The 25,075-nt window shown below is 44.6% G+C and overlaps 1 protein-coding gene across 4 annotated transcripts in view; it reads left to right on the top strand.

Moving 5' to 3' along the window:
• The first annotated feature begins 1,227 nt into the window (after positions 1–1,227).
• Positions 1,228–25,075, top strand: part of cd9r (CD9 molecule related) — a 31,687-nt gene continuing 7,839 nt past the window's right edge. For 2 of the 4 annotated variants that reach the window (XM_080776140.1, XM_080776137.1), the window contains exons 1-6: positions 1,228–1,357; positions 1,765–1,875; positions 8,809–8,914; positions 10,641–10,738; positions 21,884–21,958; positions 22,723–22,824. In XM_080776140.1, the coding sequence (XP_080632266.1) occupies positions 1,810–1,875; positions 8,809–8,914; positions 10,641–10,738; positions 21,884–21,958; positions 22,723–22,824 (447 nt within the window). In that variant the 5' untranslated portion in view covers positions 1,228–1,357; positions 1,765–1,809. Of the gene's footprint in view, positions 1,375–1,764; positions 1,876–8,808; positions 8,915–10,640; positions 10,739–21,883; positions 21,959–22,722; positions 22,825–25,075 lie in introns of all 4 variants that reach the window. The other 2 variants (XM_080776138.1, XM_080776139.1) reach the window with 2 other exon arrangements.

Genomic DNA, 25,075 nt, shown 5'->3' with positions numbered 1-25,075 from the left:
GTCCTATACTTTGTCATACAAAATAAACATAACATAAATCATCAAACGCACAGGATAGGATACAGATCAAAAACTGGTTTACCTCTGCCACTGGCAACACCTGCAGCCTGATTAGGGCCAGGGTTAAATACCCTCCCTCGCTGTAACCATGGCAACATAGATTGGCAAATTGACAGGAATCATGGAAAACAATATGGTGGCTCAAATGGCTCTTACACTATACATGCATTAACCACTTCAGACCTGTATATTATTTGGCTATATGAAAATAAAATAGATACACTGTTGTGTCGTAGGCTACTCGTCTGACGGTCAAAGAAGATGACAACAATAAGATAAAGTGATTTGATGACAGTTCTGTAGTGCGAGAGCAGTTTTAAAATTCAGGACGGGAACCCCCTTTGGTGTTTTAAGCATTATGTTATATGAAAAATAGCAGATCTACGAGCTTGTAGATCTGCTATTTTCTAAAGATCTTTGAATATATATTATATTCTTTCAGAGCGAACGTTTTTAACTCAAATCTTTGCTTCTTGGGTTTGTTTTGTTTGTTGTTTTTCGTTTTGTTGAACATTCAGTTATACTTCAGCAACATATGGGTTCATTAGCATATTTATACTGCAATGTATGGTGTGAACTTACTTGCCCTCTTCCCCTTCCCCAAATGTCTTTTCCTAGGGCCCCCCAACATGGGAACACCCTATTGTTTGTGTGTGCGCGCGCGCGTGTGTCGCGCGCGCGTGCGTGCGTGTTACTTTCCGGCCATATATATATCATTCATTTCAGAATGAGAAGTCAAGATATTACTACAAGAACTGACAGTAAATGACAGTGTTTGACCTAATAAATAAAATAATAAATGCATCTAATGAATAGAAACAGGCCAATATAAACAGGAGTAGTGATATGTTTGACTGTAAATAATTAATTTATAATCTGTTCAACTCCAGTAGGCTAGGTTTCGGAATCCCATCATAGGAATCCCGGATTAACCCGGGATGTCCTATTATGGTAACAACCAGCCCAGAGTCGGCTAGGTTTCATTTACTAAATCACTCACTCACTCGTTCACTTTCATTTCTCCCTTTTTTTACCCTTAATCCATGCACTGGCCACCGCTCATCCTCCTCTCCTCTCATTGGTGTGTGCTCCTGTCAATCAAGCCGCCGAGCCAATGGGACTAGAGGGGGAGGAGGGGGGTGGGGATTTGGGGGGGTTGCCACACTTGCCACTTCGTGATCCTATTTAGGACTTCCGTCGCAACAAAGCTTATTATTGTACTTACATGTTGTCTAATCTGTGATAGTGCGACGGATAATCACACCCAGGGCACCTAGGGGAGCGCTCGCCGATAGAGGTATTTTTGTTTTTTTTGTTAAATGTCTATCCTCCGCATTGAAATGGACGCTAATAAACGATGTAATCTCTACGATAGCGGCTGTATGTGTGCATTACTGAAGATGCCTTTAATTACAAAACCGTTGGGATCTCCTCGGCGTTAATATAATAACCTAGGCTCTCACACGAAACGTATAATTGTAGCATGTAGTAATAAGTAATAAACTGCTAATACAGTCATCGCAGTCAGAGATGGTGTGTATTTTGTTGGGTCGTGTCGTGTTGTACATCGCAGCGCACACACACACACACACACACACACACACACACACACACACACAGGCCTATACTAACGCGAGCGACTGTTTTATTTAATATCGCGCATACTTTGCAAGTGCCTTCTTCTTACGTGTGTGTTTACCGCAGGAAGAAGAAGAAGGAGGAAAGAAAAAGGCAAAGGTTTTCACCATCATGGCACTGGACGGATGCGGACAGCTATGCAAATATGTCCTCATCATTTTCAACATCTTTTTCGCTGTAAGTACATTAGCCTCCTATATACAGTCGATCTGAATTGAATGAAAGTCAGGCCGTGTTTGATTTGGAACGTATACGGGGAGGATTTGTCTCTTTTTTTTTCTCGCTTTATAAGTTCAACGCCGAGTCCAACCAGGGACATTATAAAAGCGCCCTGCAAAAAAAGGCGTTGTTTGTTGTATAAACACTAAAATGTTGTTGGAAGATATAGTTGAGTTGTCGTCGTTAAGTACCGGAAGGCTATCATTGAGGGGGGAGGGGAGGGGACGGGACGGGAGAGGAGGGGGGGGGGGGGGGGGAATCGTGTTTTCAGCAGAATCAGCACCTTGGACAGCGACCAGGGGTCATCCTCTCAGTAGTGGCTCACCCACGCATACAGTCCTTGGGCCAGTGTACAGTCGGTGTACAGTACAGTACAGGCACTAGGCCAGGAGACCTGCATGCTTTCCATCTGCAAAACATTGCCATTTTTAGTAGACATTGTAATAGTGCAGTTCCAGAACTTTTTTAATGTCAAGGACCCCCACTAATTATCCCACAGACCCCCATTTGAAAAGACATGCCACGGACCCCCATAAGAGAAGATTTTCAAGGACCCTCAGTTTTACATGCATTTAGGCTACGGACCCCCCATGTAATGGCATTTCTATCTCTGGGACCCCAATTTATACCGTAAAATCAATGTTAATTTAACTCTGAGAGTGTACAAATGGAACGGGTCCATTTGGTTCCATTTGCACACTCAGAGTTACAGACTCATAAGGACCCATTTGGTTCATTTAGCTGGGGACCCCCTGGAACTCCCTCAAGGACCCCTGGGGGTCCCCGGACCCCACTTTGGGAACCACTGATTTGGTAGACATTGCAGTAGTGGTTCCCAAACGTTTTCATGTCAAGGACCCCCGAATTGACCCTGTAATCAGACCCCCCATTTATATGCCAGGGACCCCCATAAGAGAAGATTGTTACGGCTCTAGCGCTGATTCTCAACCATTTTCCGTTTCAAGGACCCCCAGTTTGACAGTCTACGGTCCCCCGTTTTAATGGCATTTATATCTCTGGGACCCCGATTTATATTGTAAAAACAATGCTAATTTAACTGTGAGAGTGTACAAATGGACCCAAACGTACCCGTTAGGGTCCATTTGGTTCCATTTGTACACTCTCTGAGTTCCAGACTCACAAGGGTCCATTTGGTTCCATTTGTACACTCCCAGAGTTACAGACCCACAAGGGTCCATTTGGTTCCATTTGTACACTCTCTGAGTTACAGACACAAGGGTCCATTTGGTTCCATTTGTACACTCTCTGAGTTACAGACACAAGGGTCCATTTGGTTCCATTTGTACACTCCCAGAGTTACAGACCCACAAGGGTCCATTTGGTTCCATTTGTACACTCTCTGAGTTCCAGACTCACAAGGGTCCATTTGGTTCCATTTGTACACTCCCAGAGTTACAGACCCACAAGGGTCCATTTGGTTCCATTTGTACACTCTCTGAGTTACAGACACAAGGGTCCATTTGGTTCCATTTGTACACTCTCTGAGTTACAGACACAAGGGTCCATTTGGTTCCATTTGTACACTCCCAGTTACAGACCCACAAGGGTCCATTTGGTTCCATTTGTACACTCCCAGAGTTACAGACCCACAAGGGTCCATTTGGTTCCATTTGTACACTCCCAGAGTTACAGACCCACAAGGGTCCATTTGTACACTCTCTGAGTTCCAGACCCACAAGGGTCCATTTGTACACTCTTGAGTTACAGACACAAGGGTCCATTTGGTTCCATTTGTACACTCTGAGTTACAGACACAAGGGTCCATTTGGTTCCATTTGTACACTCTGAGTTACAGACACAAGGGTCCATTTGGTTCCAAACTATCATTTAGCCATGGGGACCCCCTGGAACTCCCTCATGGACCCCACTCTGGGAGACACTGGCGTAATAGCTATAGGCGCAATACTATCCTTTCTTAACACATAGACTGCTACAGGTTCTAGCGGACCAAGGCTTACTGGTGCTGAAGGCTTAACATGGGCTTTTTGAACTTTTTGGGGGGCCCACAGCGAGGGGCCTCTTATAGCGAGAATCACAATCGCATAAATAAAAAGAAAGCCCAACTTGTCCACTTCAATTTTAAAAAAAAAATATGATTCTACCATCTTCCATTCTGGAGATATTGACCTTTTTCTAACACCTGCTTTTGCCTGCACGCTGCTTGTGAAAAAAAACAACAGAGATATGGAGGCCTGAAGTTGACAGACATTTCAGTTCAGTTTTTTTAGTTCAAAAGACCGATATAAAATTGAGCACAAATAATATCCTATACAAACCATATACCGAATGAAAGCCCTGAATGTCTACTTTTAGGAGGAAAACAGTACACATTGTACACATATACAGTTTGTCACTAATTGGCTATTGAATGCAGCTTGCGCCCACCAGAGAACTTTAGAGAAGGCATGGACCCGAAGAACTATTATTCACAAAATAAGGCCTATAGCGACATGTACATACTATATACCGTATGAAACAGTAGACTCTCTGCTTTCATAAGAAAAATACCACCCAGAAAAATCACACCCCTGTGAAGTGAGCAGTGCAATTGCACTGCTCACTTCACAGGGGTGTGATTTTTATTATTATTACAGTATTAGTATTTTTCTTATGAAAGCAGAGAGTCGACTGTTTCATACGGTATATAGTATGTACATGTCGCTATAGGCCTTATTTTGTGAATAATAGTTATTCAGGCCCATGCCATCTCTAAAGTTCTCTGAAAAAGATAATTTTAGAGAGCATGGACCTAACAACTAAATATTCACAAAATAAGGCCTATAGCGACATGTACATACTATATACCGTATGAAACAGAATACTCTCTGCTTTCATAAGAAAAATACTAATACTGTAATAATAATAGAAATCACACCCCAGTGAAGTGAGCAGTGCAATGTTGCACTGCTCACTTCACAACATTGCACTGCTCACTTCACAGGGGTGTGATTTTTATTATTACGAGTAAGACGCGCGAACGCGGAAGGCGAACGCAGATCGTAAATTGCAATAACAATTAGAATAAATTACAGACATGATCTGCAGGGTGTCATAGTTAGTGCTTGGACCACGCCAGCTCCATATATGGTCACAAAAGACGCCATCACACTCATGTCACCATGACTCAGCCATAACCATATAAGGAGTCCCCAAAGCAGGACCACGCCATCACACTCATGTCACCATGACTCACAAATCACTCAGCTCCATATATGGGCACAAAAGGGCCAGGTCCACATATACAGTAAGCGGGACAGACAGACACACACACACACACACACACACACACAGACAGACAGACAGACAGACAGACAGACAGACAGACGTGATCTGCTAGGTCTCATAGTAAGTGCTCATTGCATTCGCAATTACAGTATTAGTTTTTTTCTTATGAAAGCAGAGAGTCTTGATGCACATTATCTGATCATAAAACGGACTTGGAAACTTTCTTCAATCGTAGCCCCATATGTGCCCTCTCCCTACGCTCATTGAACTCATTCTGTGATTCGAGCTACAAACAATCGCAGTAACGGGGGGGGGGGGGGGGGGCAACTAGGCTTTGAGGAAATGATCTTGCATAATCAACATTATTGTCGATTGTCGTGTGCCGCTCCAAACATGTCCAGACATACCACTAACCTCATCGATCCAGTCTCGCGTATCTATAAGGTGAGACGCGAGACTGGATCGGATTGTGTCTGGACATGTTTGGGAAAAAAACAAGAAAAACAACGAGATGGATGCGGCAGCAGCAGTCAGCAGAAGCAGCACGTCAACGTATTTGGAAGAAAAAAAACGAGAAAGCACCACCTGTCGTTGCAAGACAAACACCCGTATGTTGCTGATAGACAGATAATAATCGATCCGATTTTGTCCTGCCGTTCATTTTATCACATTAGGTGCAGGGCAGGCTGCTCGACGGTGAGTTTATAATAGCCTGTTGTAACGAGAAAGGGGGATGGATTGGATGGTTGGATGCCAGCAGCGCAGCAGCAGTACGGCTTGCGATCAGCGACCAACGTATCATGGCGGGCCCTCGATAATGATGTGCAATCTGTCCATGACTAACTCCACATGTGTCTGGCAAACGTTACGTTATGAAATCAAATGCCGATCGTTGCAGGTTTATATACGGGCAGAGAGCAAATCGCGTTGTATCTTGTTCCGAGAATGAGAGTGCAGGGGGACTCGGGAGTGGGGGGGGAACTGCCAATGCGATCCAAGAGGAAGAGACCCCCCCCCCCCACCATTCTCCCTCGGGAGAAACCATGTAGAAACAGGAGGGGAGGGGGAATCGAGTGTATTCACACAGACAAGAGCATTGTCCCATCCATTTTAGATCCCCTGACATCTGCGTTGGTCTATGCCGGACGGCCGTATCCATTACGTCGTACGTCCTCGCATAGACCAACCAATAGGCGGTGCCAGACGCTTCTCAGACCAACACCTCTTTTCAGCAGGGGGGGGTTTTAACTCTTTTTAGAGCCGATCGGTGTTACATTATGAGTTGTCCGGACGCAAATATAGTTGAACCATAGTAATCAATAAAAAAACGTTTTTTGGACCATAAAACGTATAAAAACGTTATGCGCTTCTTGCGCTTGGCTATAATAAAACGTTTAAAAACGCTTTCAGCATTCTATGAGTTAAGTTTGTTAAACTTTCCCGACGACTAAAATGAACATTTGTTGCAATGCATGACAGCCTATATTACAATTTACAATTCAGACATTTAGCAGACGCTCTTAATCCAGAGCGCTTTACAGTAAAAGCAAAAACAACATATCAAGTACATAGAAATAGTCATCACGAATCGTAAGCAAGCTAAGAACCTAATATCTGTCTAACATAGTAGATTATCTGTACAGTGAGGCTACTGTATGAGTATACCATATAGGTTCCTTGAGGGGGGTCCCCAGGGGGGGGTCCCCAGCTAAATGATAGACCAAATGGACCCTTATGGGTCTGTAACTCTGAGAGTGTATACGAATGGTTCCATTTGTGCACTCTCAGAGTTAAATCAATCTATCAATCAATCAATGCATCATGTCTCTGTACGGGTGTAATCCACGTAACTCGAGAACCGTTCTCCCCACTATGACTTCAACTTCGACACACACGTTCCAGGGAGTGCCGTGCCCGGTCGTTCGTACCCACGTTCGTCCACAAAAAGGCCCCTGGACAGGCAGGGCCCCTGGACAGGCAGGGCCCCTGGACAGACAGGGCCCCTGGACAGGCAGGGCCCCTGGACAGACAGGGCCCCTGGACAGGCAGGGCCCCTGGACAGGCAGGGCCCCTGGACAGGCAGGGCCCCTGGACAGACAGGGCCCCTGGACAGACAGGGCCTCTGGACAGACAGGGCCCCTGGACAGACAGGGCCCCTGGACAGGCAGGGCCCCTGGACAGGCAGGGCCCCTGGACAGGCAGAGCCTCTGGACAGGCAGGGCCTCTGGACAGGCAGGGCCCCTGGACAGGCAGGGCCCCTGGACAGACAGGGCCCCTGGACAGGCAGGGCCTCTGGACAGGCAGGGCCCCTGGATAGGCAGGGCCCCTGGACAGGCAGGACCCCTGGACAGGCAGGGCCCCTGGACAGACAGGGCCCCTGGACAGGCAGGGCCCCTGGACAGGCAGGGCCTCTGGACAGACAGGGCCCCTGGACAGGCAGGGCCTCTGGACAGGCAGGGCCTCTGGACAGGCAGGGCCCCTGGACAGGCAGGGCCTCTGGACAGGCAGGGCCCCTGGACAGACAGGGCCCCTGGATGCCCAGGGTCCATATATGGAGCTGGCCTGTTCTGACCATCACCACAACACTCCATATTTGGGCATGCCTGACACAGAACTACATAAGCTGGCCTGTTCACCATAATGGATCACCACCACACTCCATGCCTGCACACATAACTCCAATATATAGGAATAAAGGGACACAGAGAGACGCGTACAGAAATCTCCACATATGGGCACAAAAGGGACACAGACAGAGGGGTGGAACGGGTACTCTGCATTTCCGGATGTCCATTTGGCATGCATGACAAAGAACTCCATTTATGGGCATGAAAGGGACACGTACATAATAACTGGGTGGGGCGTGTATTTCCGCTTGTCCAGAACCAACACAAAAGCCTCTGCCCGGGACCTGGACCTGATCACCCCTATATCTCCATATATGGAGCTGGCCTGTTCTGACATCACAACACGGGCACCGCGCTCTAGTTCACTTTGAGTTTACAGTATATAATATATTGGGGGTCCCAGAGATAGAAATGCCATTAACCCATTTCGACGAGACCGATTCTACAAAATGTCTTCTAAATCATGACATGTTTCTGTGTCAGTGGTTCTCAAACATTTTCATGTCAAGGACCCCCAAAAATATATGTATAATTGGCCGCCGACCCCCATCTGAAAATAAGTTGTTTCAGGGACCTCCCAAGAAGCAAAGATTTGAGTTAAAATGTTCATTCTGAAAGAATATATTCAAAGATTTGCACCACATTTTCATGATGATTTTTTTTAGCAGACCTACAAGTTTATAGCGTGGCACTCAGTTCCGCGCTATGAGCTTGCTATTTTTCAATAGCTAAAGTATAATAATGCTTTAAAACACCAAAAGGGGTTCCCGTACAAAATGGGTTAAGGCCTTTACTTAGCGCCGGTTTCCGCTGTTGTTTTGTTTCAAAAGTCTGTTACATTTCTGTTACCCATTGATTGCACGTGTTGATCTAGGTATACCGTTTAACCCTTTATTGTTATTTTCTGCCACTGTACATAAAGCACTTGGTAGCGTTGTTTGGAAAGGTGCTATATAAATACATTCATTATCGTTATCATCATTATCATAAAGAATGTAACATGCTGTTTCTTTGGCAGGTGGTGGGGTTCGCTATGTTGGCCCTTGGCTTGTGGCTGAGATTCAGCAATGACACCAGGGGATTCTTTGAAATAGATATGCTCAACACAAGTGCATTTGTCATCGGTGAGTTCAACTTCGCTATATCATGAAGCCGCAGACCTGAGAACAGATTCTATAACATGTCTGTTCTGTCTGTCTGAAAACCCTATAGTTTCTATGTCAGTGGTCCTCGAACCATTTCATGTCAAGGACCACCAGACATATGAAATTGGCCGCTGATCTGAAAATATGTTGTTGCTCCAGAAGCAAAGATTTTAGTTAAAAAAATATTTGCTCTGAAAGAATACACATTCAAAGATTTGCGCCACATTTTCACGATTTTTTCAAAAATAGCAGATGTACAAGCTTGTAGATCTGCTATTTTTCAACAGCTCAAGTATAACATAACGCTTAAAACAGTTATAATTTCACGGGATATAGAGTGCCGAAGTCCTGACGTCAACGGAAGTAATTTCTCTATGGAGAATAACATGGGGTCATCTTAAAGTCGTCTCATATAAGAATTGTGGTTCAAAAATAAACAAGCTGTCTCTGCGATATTGTCGTGGAGGTGGCTCTGTATCGTTCACAACAGTCAGTCAGTCACTCATATTTGATACGGTCTGCTCTGTTTCTAAATGTAAGTAATTCAGCAGCTGTAACAACAATAGCGTTTTCTCTCAGTCAGTTGACGCTTCATATCCATATGAGTGAAACGGCCGGGATGATACAAAAACACAGCTCTTATCCCATTCTGACCGGGCACCCATTTTGGTGTTAGCATCATGTTATGCTTTACCTATTGAAAAATAGCAGATCTACAAGCTCATATCGCGCCACCGAGTGGCGCGATACGAGCTTGTAGGTCTGCTATTTTTGAAAAATTCGAAGAACGACTGACATTTTTAGAATCTGATCTCAGGTCAGAATGGGTTCATCAGACCAGTGTGTGTCCAGTGGAAACCTCGTATGAATCTGATCTCAGGTCAGAATGGGTTAAATGAGGAGATCTAAGATCCCCTATGGCGATAATAATAATACAAATACATGCCTGATGGAGGGGAAAGGAACTGGTCGGAATAACGTGTCCCTTCCACGCGCTACGTCCGGCCGGGGAAATTCCCCTCTGTCAGGTGAAAAGAAGCAGCTTGGACTCCTAACGCATAGAAGGAGGCATGAGGACAGTCCGCTGCCCCCCCCCCCCCCCCCCCAGGTTGGCAGAGGAAGTGTAGCGCCCAGGATTACATTAGATAATTGGCACTGTGTGAAAAGAAAACTGGGTTACAATAGCAACCTCTAGTGACAGACTTTGGTGCTCTTATTTTCTCTCCCGTTTCCAGAGAAATGAAACTAAACTGACACATCTCAGCTCGATCAAGGCATTGAATTGACCAATTTCCTCTCTTACCTCCTGTCGCCCGTGTTCATAATGTAAACAGGTGTGACCGTACTGATGTCACTGTGTTCATAATGTAAACAGGTGTGACCGTACTGATTTCACTGTGTTCATAATGTAAACAGGTGTGACCGTACTGATGTCACTGTGTTCATGATGTAAACAGGTGTGACCGTACTGATTTCCCTGTGTTTCATAATGTAAACAGGTGTGACCGTACTGATGTCACTGTGTTCATAATGTAAACAGGTGTGACCGTACTGATGTCACTGTGTTCATGATGTAAACAGGTGTGACCGTACTGATTTCCCTGTGTTTCATAATGTAAACAGGTGTGACCGTACTGATGTCACTGTGTTCATAATGTAAACAGGTGTGACCGTACTGATGTCACTGTGTTCATGATGTAAACAGGTGTGACCGTACTGATTTCCCTGGGTTCGGTGATGCTGGTCGTGGTGGCCTTCGGAGACTTCGGTGCCTGTAATGAGAATCGATGCGCCCTCCAAGTGGTGAGAGAGAAACCGTCCTCTTCCTACAGTAGCACCGACTCTGTTGTGAATTAACAGTAATCCTCCCATTAAGGGTGGGAAGTGCATGATGGACACGTTCAGTTTGAGTTACTTAATTGTCCGCAGCGAGCTCGGAGAACAGATGACGGCAGACTGAAGCATCACACGATGAGTTCTAAAGTTAATTTATTAACCCATTTAGGCCTGAAATTTAAAAAAATGTCTTCAAAATCCTGACAGTTTTCTGAAAAAGACCCCAACAATTATATGTAATATAATATGCCTCCTCCCCAATATGTTGTTCCAGGGACCTCCCCAGAAGCAAAGATTTGAGTTAAAATGTTCACTCTGTAATAATATATCCAAAGATTTGAGGCACATTTTCACGATTTTTCAAAAATAGCAGACCTACAAGTTCATAGCGCGACACTCGGTGCCGCGCTATGAACTTGAATGAATTTTATTTGTATTGCACTTTTCATTCACAAGGAATCCCAGAGCGCTACTAGGTTAAAAACACATAATCAATCATAGAAGGTTAAACTAAACAAAACAAAACATAAAAAGTCAAGCGCAAAAGGGACATTGGGTGACAACGGTTTTAAAAGATTCCGCAGACTGCGGCACTCACTATAAGTCTCCAGACCGCGGGGAGGCTGTTCCTCGGGCCCGGGCGGAGCTGCCGAGCAGAAGGCCCGGTCCCCCACGGTGTGCAGACTGGTATCTGGAACCTGCGGTAGACATCTGAGGGTGCAGGTTGTTTTAGGAGGGTTATTGCTTAATTTCTGTATTTCGGTATTTTTCTATTTTTTCTATTTGACAGGGGACAATGCTCATTAATCAACATGTCAGTTTTCACATCCATGCAAATGTGCCAGAGTTAGCCATAAGCTAATTTACATCTGTAGCCCTGGCAGTAAAACTAGACATACAAAAACAAATACAGTAGCTACAATACAATGCAATACAAGAACAATAAAACTGCAGTCATGTGAATAACGGAAAGCTTACCGTATACTGTATTTTTTATGTTCTAAATAAGCGGATGGGTTTTTACTTCAACAGTGAGATCCTGTATATGTTTGGATGTGCAGTGTCTTTGATGAAGTAGATTGACGATGGCAATATCTTATGCAGTACAAAGTGCATGCAGCTACTAGAATTAAATCATCTCACTACAGATACTAACTGGGCTCCAGCTCAAACCTCCACTATATTACACAGTGTTCATGATATTGTGATGGTTTGCACAATTGCTACATATAAATAGGTTTATAGTTAAATGAGTGACCTTGTGGGCCTTGATGCCGCCGTATAATGACTGTTTTTACACTTGCTGAAAATAGCCGATCTACAAGCTCAGAAGTTGTGAGCTTGTAGATCTGCTATTTTCAGCATGCGACCAAGTGTAAAATGACTTATATACTGGATCTCTTGTCCACGAGTCCCTTCCTAACATTTTAGTATAGTTTTTATTTGTTGACGAAATTCTCAGTATATTTAGTCTTAGTTTCATGCAGTCATCATAGCTTAGTTTCCATTTAGTTGTCGTCAGTGAAAAAAGGTAGTTTTAGTCGACGAACTCAACACTGAGTAAGCAATGATTTAAAGGACCACTTCACCACTTTTCAACCTATCTTCATATAATAGGTCCTCACTAATAATCATGATAAAATGGAACGATTTTTTTCTACTCGGTCTGTGTCTCATAGGACGGCTGTGGGCAGTTTAGAAACCGTCTTCCAGTGACATCATCATTAGGCAGATTCTTTTTTAAACAAGATTTCTTTACAAAAATGTTTAGATTTTTATTATCATGAGAACGATGGCTTCCATTTTCGCATTGCAACTTTTCAGGACTAGAAAGCCTGCAGTTTCTATTAGCTTGTATTCCCCATCGATGATGTCACTGGAAGACGGTTTCTGAACTGCCCACAGCCGTCCTATGAGACACAGACCGAGTAGAAAGAAATTGCGCCATGTTTTTCATGATTATTAGTGAGGACCTATTATATGAAGATGGGTTGAAAAGTGGTGAAGTGGTCCTTTAACAATCTGAGAATCCCATCGTCAAATATTCTGGGAAAACAGCGCCTCCCCTAGCAACAGTCTGTCTTGAGAGACTAATGATTTAAAGACCTGAGCGGTTGAGCTGGGTACATTTGGGGGGTCTGGAAGGGGTCAGGGGCCACTAGGGCCCCTCCAACGTCTAAAACACGACACTGCCCTGAAGCCAGCCAGTTGAAACACAAGCCCACGTACCAAAATAAGTTACATTGACCCGTTGGTCTTCCAGAACAGTAAGTATAGTCCTAAATGTTAAGCCCGGAGAATTCGTTTCAAAGGGCTTACAAAGGTTAGGTGAATGCAGTGTTGATATTGACATGTTGAAAGGATGATTTGTTTTGGTCTTTTGAATAAAATTCCATTTAGTCATACCGGTAGTCATAATTTAGTCACCTGAAAGATTGTAGTCTAGTTTTAGTCAACAAAATGCCATGTCGACAAAATCTACAGTTGATTTTAGTCGACTAAAATTTATTTTGGCTGGTCGTGATGGCGGTTGAAATGTCCGATTTATACTCGGCTGTGTGCCGAAAATATCAGATCTATCAGCTCACAGCGTGTCTCAGCGTGATGCGCTGTCTAAAAGAATCCTTTGAGTGATTAGTCCGGTCTCAGTTTTAGTCATCATATTAGTCTAGTTTTAGTCATCATAGCTTAGTTTCTACTTAGTTTGTCCGTGAGAAAAGGTAGTTGACGGACATGTCTTTGTCATTGTTTACTGCATGGTGAATGACAAATCTAAACGGACGAATGTTTAATTAAGCCATTCATGTTTTCATATAATCTCTTCTTAAAAGATAATTCCATGCTAGAAGGCTTCTTACCTTTTGTTTGTAGTTGTTACGTCCCCACCAAAGAGGTGGGGACGTAATTTCCCCTAATATAAGCCCTCAATGAATTGAAATGAATTACATTGAATTGAATGGGGCATTGTGCCAATTTCTTTTAGTATGTATCCTCTCTACATAATGTAAATAGTATCCCAAGCGGCACACTTTACTACTCATTTAGATGGAAATAAGCAAATTAGCAAAAAACCCAACCCCCATTGAGGGCTATAATTATATTAGGGGAAATAGCCAATAATGCACTTTTGCACAAAATAACACCTGGACCTCTTTGGAGGGGACGTAACAACTACAAATAAGCATGGAATTCTCTTTTAATCATGAATTAGCTTAATTTACACACACATTCATGGTCTTCAAAATGTCAGGAGGGGTTTTACTCGCTTTGCAGTGAAGTTACAGTGAGTGTTAAACGTCTAGAAACATGCAGTCAGTCACCCTCCCTGTGATTTGATCCTCTCGTGGCTCTGTAACGCAGCTCAGTGGAAACCTGATCTATGGCAATTGGCAGGAATGCAGGGTGATGCTGCTTTGTGGCTCTGCTCAGGTGCCCCTGCATATGCCTGACATCCATGTGTTTCAGGTGCCCCTGCATATGCCTGACACCCATGTGTTTCAGGTGGCCCTGCATATTCCTGACATCCATGTGTTTCAGGTGGCCCTGCATATTCCTGACACCCATGTGTTTCAGGTGCCCCTGCATATGCCTGACACCCATGTGTTTCAGGTGCCCCTGCATATGCCTGACACCCATGTGTTTCAGGTGGCCCTGCATATGCCTGACATCCATGTGTTTCAGGTGGCCCTGCATATTCCTGACACCCATGTGTTTCAGGTGCCCCTGCATATGCCTGACACCCATGTGTTTCAGGTGCCCCTGCATATGCCTGACACCCATGTGTTTCAGGTGGCCCTGCATATGCCTGACATCCATGTGTTTCAGGTGCCCCTGCATATGCCTGACACCATGTGTTTCAGGTGCCCCTGCATATGCCTGACATCCATGTGTTTCAGGTGCCCCTGCATATGCCTGACACCATGTGTTTCAGGTGCCCCTGCATATGCCTGACACCCATGTGTTTCAGGTGCCCCTGCATATTCCTGACATCCATGTGTTTCAGGTGGCCCTGCATATGCCTGACATCCATGTGTTTCAGGTGCCCCTGCATATTCCTGACACCCATGTGTTTCAGGTGCCCCTGCATATGCCTGACACCCATGTGTTTCAGGTGCCCCTGCATATTCCTGACATCCATGTGTTTCAGGTGGCCCTGCATATGCCTGACATCCATGTGTTTCAGGTGCCCCTGCATATGCCTGACACCCATGTGTTTCAGGTGCCCCTGCATATGCCTGACATCCATGTGTTTCAGGTGCCCCTGCATATGCCTGACACCCATGTGTTTCAGGTGCCCCTGGCCTGCATATGCCTGACATCCATGTGTTTCTATAGCTAGCATGGTTTCGTCCTCAGGATTCAGGTTCTTGGAAACGCCCCCCAGCCACTGCGTTAGTTTTACTGAGGTTAGGTTTAGGTATAGTTTACTGAGGTTAGGTTTAGGTATAGTTTACTGAGGTTAGGTTTAGTTTACTGAGGTTAGGTTTAGGTATAGTTTACTGAGGTTAGGTTTAGGTATAGTTTACTGAGGTTAGGTTTAGGTATAGTTTACTGAGGTTAGGTTTAGGTATAGTTTTACTGAGGTTAGGGTTAGGTTTAGGTATAGTTTTACTGAGGTTAAGGTTAGGGTTAGGTTTAGGTATAGTTTGACTGAGGTTAAGGTTAGGGTTAGGTTTAGGTATAGTTTTACTGAGGTTAAGGTTAGGGTTAGGTTTAGGTATAGTTTTACTGAGGTTAAGGTTAGGGTTAGCCCCGCAAGCAGAACCCGAATGTAGTAAAGTTTCTGACACTTTGATTACTTTACACATTGGGTCCTGTTCCACGCTGGGCTGCCGCCAGTTACGCACACACAAATACAATGTAAACACGCCATGAGAAACGAATCTGCGCGCTTTTACCATGTTTATTCATGTGTTGACATACGAATGTGCGAACTATAAGTACCTTACATACCATACCGACATCTCCTGTGTCGCGGAAGCCGTTAAGTATTTTTAATCCATGATTGATTAAAAATGTTGCTTCTTCCTACCTTGTTTATTGACACCTCATTGTACCGCCTATCTGGCTAGCTAGTGGTGCTACAGCTATGACGGAGCAGATCAGAGGCAGGGACGTAGCCCGCAAAGCCAACCGCACATCGGGAGGCGGTACAATAAACGGTAAATAAACAAGAAGAAATCAAAGCGACATTTTTAATCAAACATGGATTAAAAATACTTACCGGCTTCCGCGACAAAGGAGATTTTATCAGAGGTATGTAAGGTACTTATAGTTCGCACATCCGTAAGCAAACACAATAAAAAGCGCGGTAATAGCGCGCCGATCGACGAAAGGTTGAGTTTGTATATATCCGCGTTCCAACAATCGCATTGGAAAATCTTAGCATGGCCAGGGACCCTATATAAAGCGACAATCAAATTTCATAAAAGCTTTATGTAGGGTTCCGAGAGGGGCTAGGTTAGGGTTAGGTTTAGGTATAGTTTTACTGAGGTTAAGGTTAGGGTTTGGTTTAGGTGTAGGCCGTCAATCACAGCGACTGGCCAGTCACAGCGCACCCTCTACGTCACTCTGTACTCAACCCTGAGGACAAAACCATGGTCGCGTTTCTATATAACTCTGCTCAGGTGCCCCTGCATATGCCTGACACCCATGTGTTTCAGGTGCCCCTGCATATGCCTGACACCCATGTGTTTCAGGTGCCCCTGCATATTCCTGACACCCATGTGTTTCAGGTGCCCCTGCATATGCCTGACATCCATGTGTTTCAGGTGCCCCTGCATATGCCTGACATCCATGTGTTTCAGGTGCCCCTGCATATGCCTGACATCCATGTGTTTCAGGTGCCCCTGCATATGCCTGACATCCATCCATGCACCCTGCAGGCCCTTTCTCGTGCCAGTGTTGTTTTTGGGAAGCAAATTTAGATTTTAGTTTTAGTCGTCATAGTCTCTTCAATAGTTTTCATTTATAGTTTCAGTCACATTTTAGTCACCTGATATGTTTTAGTGTTGTAGTCTAGTTTTAGTCGACTAAATATCATTCGATTTTTGTCGACTAAATCTACAGTTGATTTAGTCGACTAAAATGTATTTTGATGCCGTCGTAAATTGACTGTTTTTACACTTGCTGAAAATAGCCGAGCTCTTAGATCTGCTATTTTCAGCATGCAACAAAGTGTAAAATTACTTCTACTGGATCTCTTGTCCACTATAGTCCCTTCCTATAACATCTTAGTCTAGTTTTTATTTGTTGACGAAACTCTCAGTATATTTAGTCTTATAGTTTTAGTCATCACAGCTTTATAGTTTTATTTAGTTTTTGTCAGTGAAAAAAGGTAGTCGACGAACATTTTTCGTCTTAGTTTTGGTCGATTGAAATCAACACTGTCTCGTGCTTGTATTCTATTCATATATAGTTTTTTTTTTCCTGGAAAGGGAAAAAAAGGCAAGACGACAAAACCCGAGATTCAGTGTGAATGAAAGGGTCAAATGGTTGCCGACGCTGCTCACAGAGCTTGCTTGTCTCTAAGGTTGCGCTTCATTTGTCTCACGTTTCCTGGTGTTACATTGTCATGCGTCTCATGTCCTAGAGGGGTTTCAGGCAGCGCGCCCGGCCCGCTCAGTCAGACTCTCAGACTCCCGTAGACATCCCCAAAGACTTTGTTTGGACATTATTTGTTCAGGGGTAGTAGTTTGTCAATGAATCATCTGGACCTGGAGATTGATCCAGTGTTCCTGCTTTTCCCTGATTGTTTTTTGTTAAACATAGCAGATCTGCAATTTTTTGACAAATCGTCAAAATGTGGCGCAAATCTTTGAATATATATTCTTTCAGAGCGAACGTTTTTTTAACTCAAATCTTTGCTTCACATCAGTCTTAACCCATTTAGACCCGAGGACGATTCTACGAATGCCTTCTAAATCCTGACAGTTTTCTGAAAAACCCTATGTTTCTATGTCAGTGGGTCTCAAACATTTTCATGTCAAGCACCCCCTGGAAGCAAAGATTTGAGTTAAAAACGTTCGCTCTGAAAGAATATATATATTCAAAGCTTTGCACTACATTTTCACGATCTTTCAAAAATAGCAGACCGACAAGCTCGTAAGCGCGGCACTCGGCTTGTAGATCTGCTATTTTTCAATAGCTAAAGTATAACATGATGCTTAAAACACCCAAAAGGCGTTCACGCCCAGAATGGGGTTAAGTCAGTTTCCATGCAAGTCAGTTTCACAATGTTTTCGCTTCGGCGGCAGTTCCTGGCTATATATTGTACCAATAACAAATAACCTAATAAAGCAGCCCAATGTTTTTTGTATTCCAAATAGTTAATACAATAGAAACAAGACCATAGACATAATAATGCAGTCAAAGTCCATTTGCACTTCTCTGTGCAACACAATCCACTGATGTGCTGATGGAAGCCACGCATACGGACCTCAATAAATGAATCCATCCCTGGTATAATAAGTCCATTAGCCGGTTATTACTTCTTCCTTATTGAGGATCTGAAACTGCCTTCGGGGGCCGAACTGGTATGACTCACAGAAATGGACTGGCTGGGGGAAGTACCTATCAGCCCCGCCACAACAACCAACTCTCTCTCCCCCTGATACTGGTGGGAGTACATAGCAGGCAGCACCACAACAACCATCTCTCTCCCTCCTGCTATATCCCATTTTGACCTGAGATCGGATTCTAAAAGTGTCTTGTACAGTTTTCTGAAAAAGCTATGTTTCTATGTCAGTCGTTCTTCGATTAAAAAAAAATAGCAGACCTACAAGCTCGTAGCGCGCCACTCATGAGCTTGTAGATCTGCTATTTTTCAATAGCTAAAGCATAACATAGTGCTAACACCAAAACAGGTTCCTGCCAAAAATGGGATATATGAGGTGCTGCTTAATCACTCGCTCCCACAGTGTTGATTTCGTCGACTAATACTATGACAAAAAATAATGTTCGTCGACTACCTTTTTTCACTGACGAAAACTACATTTTCGACAACTTCGTCAACAATTAAAAACAAGCCGGATAAAAAATATGACCGCTTCTGACCGAGGCTATAAATCATTGAACATTTTTACATTTTCATTTTTTTGTCATGCCATGTGAAAGCAGGGAATCATAGCTTCAGTTTGTTCAGTTCTGGCCCACCAGTTTTGGAGATATGACTTATTATAGTCAGTGGCGTGCACAGACATTTAGAGGGGCAGGTGCTCAAGTGAAAAAAGGGCACCTTGTGCAGCGCATGGAACCGGCCGGTTGCCTTAATAATAGTGTGAGATTTATAGATTTTGGGGCCGAAATAATATATTAGAAAGAAGCTTTTTTTTTATCAAGAATTGATCAACGTCACCATGGTCCACATACTGTACAGTGTACACTGTAAAAAAACAAAAAAGAGGAAAAAAAACATTATTTTTTCTCCAAAAAATTTTTTCTCCAAAAGGGCACATTTTGTCCAGAGGGAAAGGGGCAGGGGATGCTCTAGCACCACCTAGTGTCTTATCTGTGCACGCCACTGCTTATAGTGTAATGGTGTAATAGGCTGGAAGAAGAGATACAAGGACAGAGTGCAACGCGGGGGAGTCTGGTGGAGAGATAGGACGGGGCAACGTCTTTGTATTGAGTTTGTGCTTGAAATGTACTGTAATTCTACAAACTGTTAATAAATATTTCAATCAATCAATCAAAACGGGGGGGGGGGTTCTGGTAGAGTCTGCTTTTCACACTGGTGTCTGGAAACGGGGAGTGAGTCTGCAGTGCTGCCGGAGAGGGAAAAGGTCACTGCACGATCACTGCCTGGGAAGCCAGGAGAGACACGATGAGTCCAGGACATTTGGAGCATTATATTGGACACATGGGGTGTTTTATAGACCCATTCAGAAACGGGTCTCACGGTCGCTCGCAGCAGGCAACGTATAACGTATATATCCTATAGGCGGATACTTTAACCCCAGGGGTGCCCAAAAGGTAGATCGTGATCTATACCAGTAGATCACAAAGGCTGTGCAGGTACAGACCACATGGCCTAAAATATAAATCATTTAAAAGATTTTTTTTTAAAACCTATTTTTGGCATTATGCCACTTGAATTAAGGTGACTTGATTGATTTACATCAAAAGGGGCCTGCCTCTCAAACCCACAATGCAATACTTTGTTTTCGACGAAAATTACAAATGCCATGTGCTGAAATTGAAAGTGTACACCACCACCACCACAACATCTGGATTGTTAGGGTCGATTCATACTCCTATTTTAGAGCCGAATAAAAGTCGGTTCGGCTCTGTAGAGCCTACAATGTGACGTCATTTGAGGTTCGGGGGGGGGGGTGGGTACCGTCCTAAAGTCGGCTCTTCGGTGCTACTGAAATTTTCTGACGAGCCGAAATCATTTCGGCACTACAGCGCCGAAACAGGAGTATGAATCGGCCCTAAGTTTAACCGCCAGCAGCCTTGCATCTTTATTGTCGGCATGTTTTAAAACCAAAAACCAACATTCGTCTACCTATTTTCACGATTATCCCATTGATGAAAATAGTTTAAAAATCTACCTGTGGGGGCTTTGGAGTGTGTCTGTGTGTGTGCGTGCGTGCGTGCGTGAGTGCACCTTAGACAGGCCCGAGTGCGTGTCAAATATGAACACAAAAATTGGTGTCCCCAAGTCTTTATGCTTAGGGTTAGGTTTAACATTAGACATCTATCCATTAGGTTAGATCAGTTATAGTGTGTGTGTGTGTGTGTGTGTGTGTGTGTGTGTGTGTGTGTGTGTGTGTGAGTGTGCATGCATGCATGATTTGCATTATGCACCCTCTTTGAATATGCCACTCACTTTGAATAAAGATTTTAATAACGTACGTTTGCAAGACTGGAATGCTGTGTTATTCTGAATGATGAACACAACACCCATGTAATGGAATATTAATATTTGCATAGTTTCACTTCATGTGTCCTTCATATCCTTCAATGCCGGTTTCTTGTTCTTCCATTTTGGATGACTGATGAATGTTGGTTTTTGCCGAATGTTCCCCTGTTTTTAAGACATGCCAACAATAAAGATGCAAGGCTGCTGCGGTTAAACTAAAGGCTCATACATAGTCTGGATTTACGGTGGTGAGGTGACCACCGAACTACAACATGACGTCACGAGCCGCAGTGAAGAGCAAACCACCGCTCCAGCCCTTCTCTCTGTTTTTACTCACCACCGCTCAACGTTATTTCAGCTCCGGTGGTCAGCTCACCACCGGAGCGGTGGTCACCTCACCACCGGAGCGGTGGTCACCTCACCACCGACAATCCAGACTATGAATAGGCCTTAACAATCCAGATGGTATACACTTTCAGCACGTGGCGTTCGTAATTTGTCGAAAACAAAGCATTGCATTGTGGGTTTGAGGCAGGCCCATTTTGATGTAAATCAATCAAGTCACCTTAATTCAAGTGGCATATGCCACTTGAACTATTGTTTATTTAATTTAAATGATTTATATTTTAGGCCAGGGGCATGTCATGTGGTCTATACCTGCACAGCCTTTGTGATCTACTGGTAGATCACGATCTACCTTTTGGGCACCCCTGGTTTAAGTGGTTAATGGAAGCCAGTCATCCAAAAATGGAAGAACAAGAAACCGGAATAGTTGTCTGGCCACGCGACGCGAGACTACTGGGTTGTTGTTGCACACGTTTGGTGTCTGAGGAGGATGAACAGCTGCTCGTTACTCAACGCTCGTTTACCACTGTTCAGTTACCGGTAGATATGGATAGATAGTTTATTTGTCTCTGTCATCGTTTATCCAACATTATTACATACAAGGAAAAGGGGTTGATATGATACAGTTGACCGAAAAGGAAAGGGCTGAAGCCGAAGCTTATTATTATGCACACCTTTTTGAGATTTCAGTAAATCTCATATAAGGAAACAAAGACTAAATAAAGAAATCCGTTTGCTGCATTTCTAATGAAAAGGATTAAACAAAATCATGTAGAAAGAAAAAATCTAAAAAAAATCGGATCAAAAAAGCTTGTCAAAAAGCACTACTTCTACCACTTAGTGATAATTGTAACAATGATGATGATGTTACTAATAATAATAATAATGATTCACGTTCACAGTTCGCTGTACTGCTGGGCGTCATGGCGGGCATCGAGGTAGCGCTGGGCGTGCTCGCCTACTCCCGAAGTGACGAGGTGAGAAAACACTTACAGAAAAGCTGACAAAAAAAGGATGAATACAAAAATAATAATCTGTGGTGGAAAAAGTACTCAATTTGTTTTACTTAAGTAAAAGCATCGATACTGCAATGTAGAACTCTACTCTGTTACAGGTAAAAAGTTCAGAATTCACAATGTACTTGGGGTAAAAGTACAAAAGTATTGGCTTCAAAGTGTACCACGTCAAGTTTTCAAATGTAAACGAATATTTTGAAAAATAGTCGCGGTGGGACACATTGTGAGCTTGTAGATTGGACTGCAACGCTCTATATAGGGTTGAAGTGGTTGTTTTGTAATAACAATCACAAGTACTGTAGTATTTGGAAATACTCCATTAACACTCCAGTAACACCTCAAAATTGTACTTAACCCATTCTGACCGGGAACCCGTTTTGGTGTTAGCATCATGTCATGCTTTAGCTATTGAAAAATAGCAGATCTACAAGCTCATAGCGCGCCACCGAGTGGCGCGCTACGAGCTTGTAGGTCTGCTATTTTTTGAAAAATCGAAGAGCGACTGACATTTTTTTTAATCTGATCTCAGGTCAGAATGGGTTCATCAGACCCAGTGCGTGTCCTAGTGGAAACCTCGTATGAATCTGATCTCAGGTCAGAATGGGTTAACTAAAATGTACTGAGTTATATACTTTCCACCACTGTATATAAACAACAATAAAGCAACAACAATGTCACTGATGTTATTCATGCTATGATGTCATTGTATTTCTCCTCATCTCCAGGTCGGGGCTCAGCTGTCAGAGTTCTACAGCAGCATGTATACTCTGTACGTGGCCAACAAAGACCCAGCCAGCGCTGTCACGCTCACACTCTTCCACAACGCGGTATGTGCACACTGTCACGCTCACACTCTTCCACAACGCGGTACGTATGTCACGCTCACACTCTTCCACAACGCGGTACGTATGTCACGCTCACACTCTTCCACAACGCGGTACGTATGTCACGCTCACACTCTTCCACAACGCGGTACGTATGTCACGCTCACACTCTTCCACAACGCGGTACGTATGTCACGCTCACACTCTTCCACAACGCGGTACGTATGTCACGCTCACACTCTTCCACAACGCGGTACGTATGTCACGCTCACACTCTTCCACAACGCGGTATGTGCACACTGTCACGCTCACACTCTTCCACAATGCGGTATGTGTCACACTCACACTCTTCCACAACGCGGTATGTGTCACACCTTGCACCTCACACTCTTCCACAACGCGGTATGTGTCACACTCACACTCTTCCACAACGCGGTATGTGTCACACTCACACTCTTCCACAACGCGGTACGTATGTCACGCTCACACTCTTCCACAACGCGGTATGTGTCACACCTTGCACCTCACACTCTTCCACAACGCGGTATGTTATGTCACGCTCACACTCTTCCACAACGCGGTATGTGTCACACCTTGCACCTCACACTCTTCCACAACGCGGTATGTGCACGCCTTGCACCTCACACTCTTCCACAACGCGGTATGTGCACGCCTTGCACCTCACACTCTTCCACAACGCGGTATGTGCACGCCTTGCACCTCACACTCTTCCACAACGCGGTATGTGCACGCCTTGCACCTCACACTCTTCCACAACGCGGTATGTGCACGCCTTGCACCTCACACTCTTCCACAACGCAGTATGTGCACGCTGTCACGCTCACACTCTTCCACAACGCGGTATGTGCACGCTGTCACACTCACACTCTTCCACAACGCGGTATGTGCACACTGTCACACTCACACTCTTCCACAACACGGTATGTGCACGCCTTGCACCTCACACTCTTCCACAACACGGTATGTGCACACTGCACACCTTGCACCTCACACTCTTCCACAACACGGCATGTGCACGCTGTCACACTCACACTCTTCCACAACGCGGTATGTGTCACACCTTGCACCTCACACTCTTCCACAACGCGGTATGTGTCACACCTTGCACCTCACACTCTTCCACAACGCGGTATGAGTCACGCCTTGCACCTCACACTCTTCCACAACGCGGTATGAGTCACACCTTGCACCTCACACTCTTCCACAACACGGTATGTGTCACGCCTTGCACCTCACACTCTTCCACAACACGGTATGTGTCACACCTTGCACCTCACACTCTTCCACAACATGGTATGTGCACGCCTTGCACCTCACACTCTTCCACAACACGGTATGTGTCACACCTTGCACCTCACACTCTTCCACAACATGGTATGTGCACGCCTTGCACCTCACACTCTTCCACAACACGGTATGTGTCACGCCTTGCACCTCACACTCTTCCACAACATGGTATGTGCACGCCTTGCACCTCACACTCTTCCACAACACGGTATGTGTCACACCTTGCACCTCACACTCTTCCACAACGCGGTATGTGCACGCCTTGCACCTCACACTCTTCCACAACGCGGTATGTGCACGCCGTCACGCTCACACTCTTCCACAACACGGTATGTGTCACACCTTGCACCTCACACTCTTCCACAACGCGGTATGTGCACGCCTTGCACCTCACACTCTTCCACAACGCGGTATGTGTCACGCCTTGCACCTCACACTCTTCCACAACGCGGTATGTGTCACACCTTGCACCTCACACTCTTCCACAACGCGGTATGTGCACGCCTTGCACCTCACACTCTTCCACAACACGGTATGTGCACGCCTTGCACCTCACACTCTTCCACAACGCGGTATGTGCACGCCTTGCACCTCACACTCTTCCACAACGCCGTATGTGCACGCCTTGCACCTCACACTCTTCCACAACGCGGTATGTGTCACACCTTGCACCTCACACTCTTCCACAACGCGGTATGTGTCACACTCACACTCTTCCACAACGCGGTATGTGTCACACTCACACTCTTCCACAACGCGGTACGTATGTCACGCTCACACTCTTCCACAACGCGGTATGTGTCACACCTTGCACCTCACACTCTTCCACAACGCGGTATGTTATGTCACGCTCACACTCTTCCACAACGCGGTATGTGTCACACCTTGCACCTCACACTCTTCCACAACGCGGTATGTGCACGCCTTGCACCTCACACTCTTCCAC

The sequence above is a fragment of the Protomyctophum bolini genome (assembly GCF_963924005.1).
Source record: "Protomyctophum bolini genome assembly, chromosome: 11".
Taxonomy (NCBI): domain Eukaryota; kingdom Metazoa; phylum Chordata; class Actinopteri; order Myctophiformes; family Myctophidae; genus Protomyctophum; species Protomyctophum bolini.
This window is presented reverse-complemented; position numbering and strand designations above follow the sequence as displayed.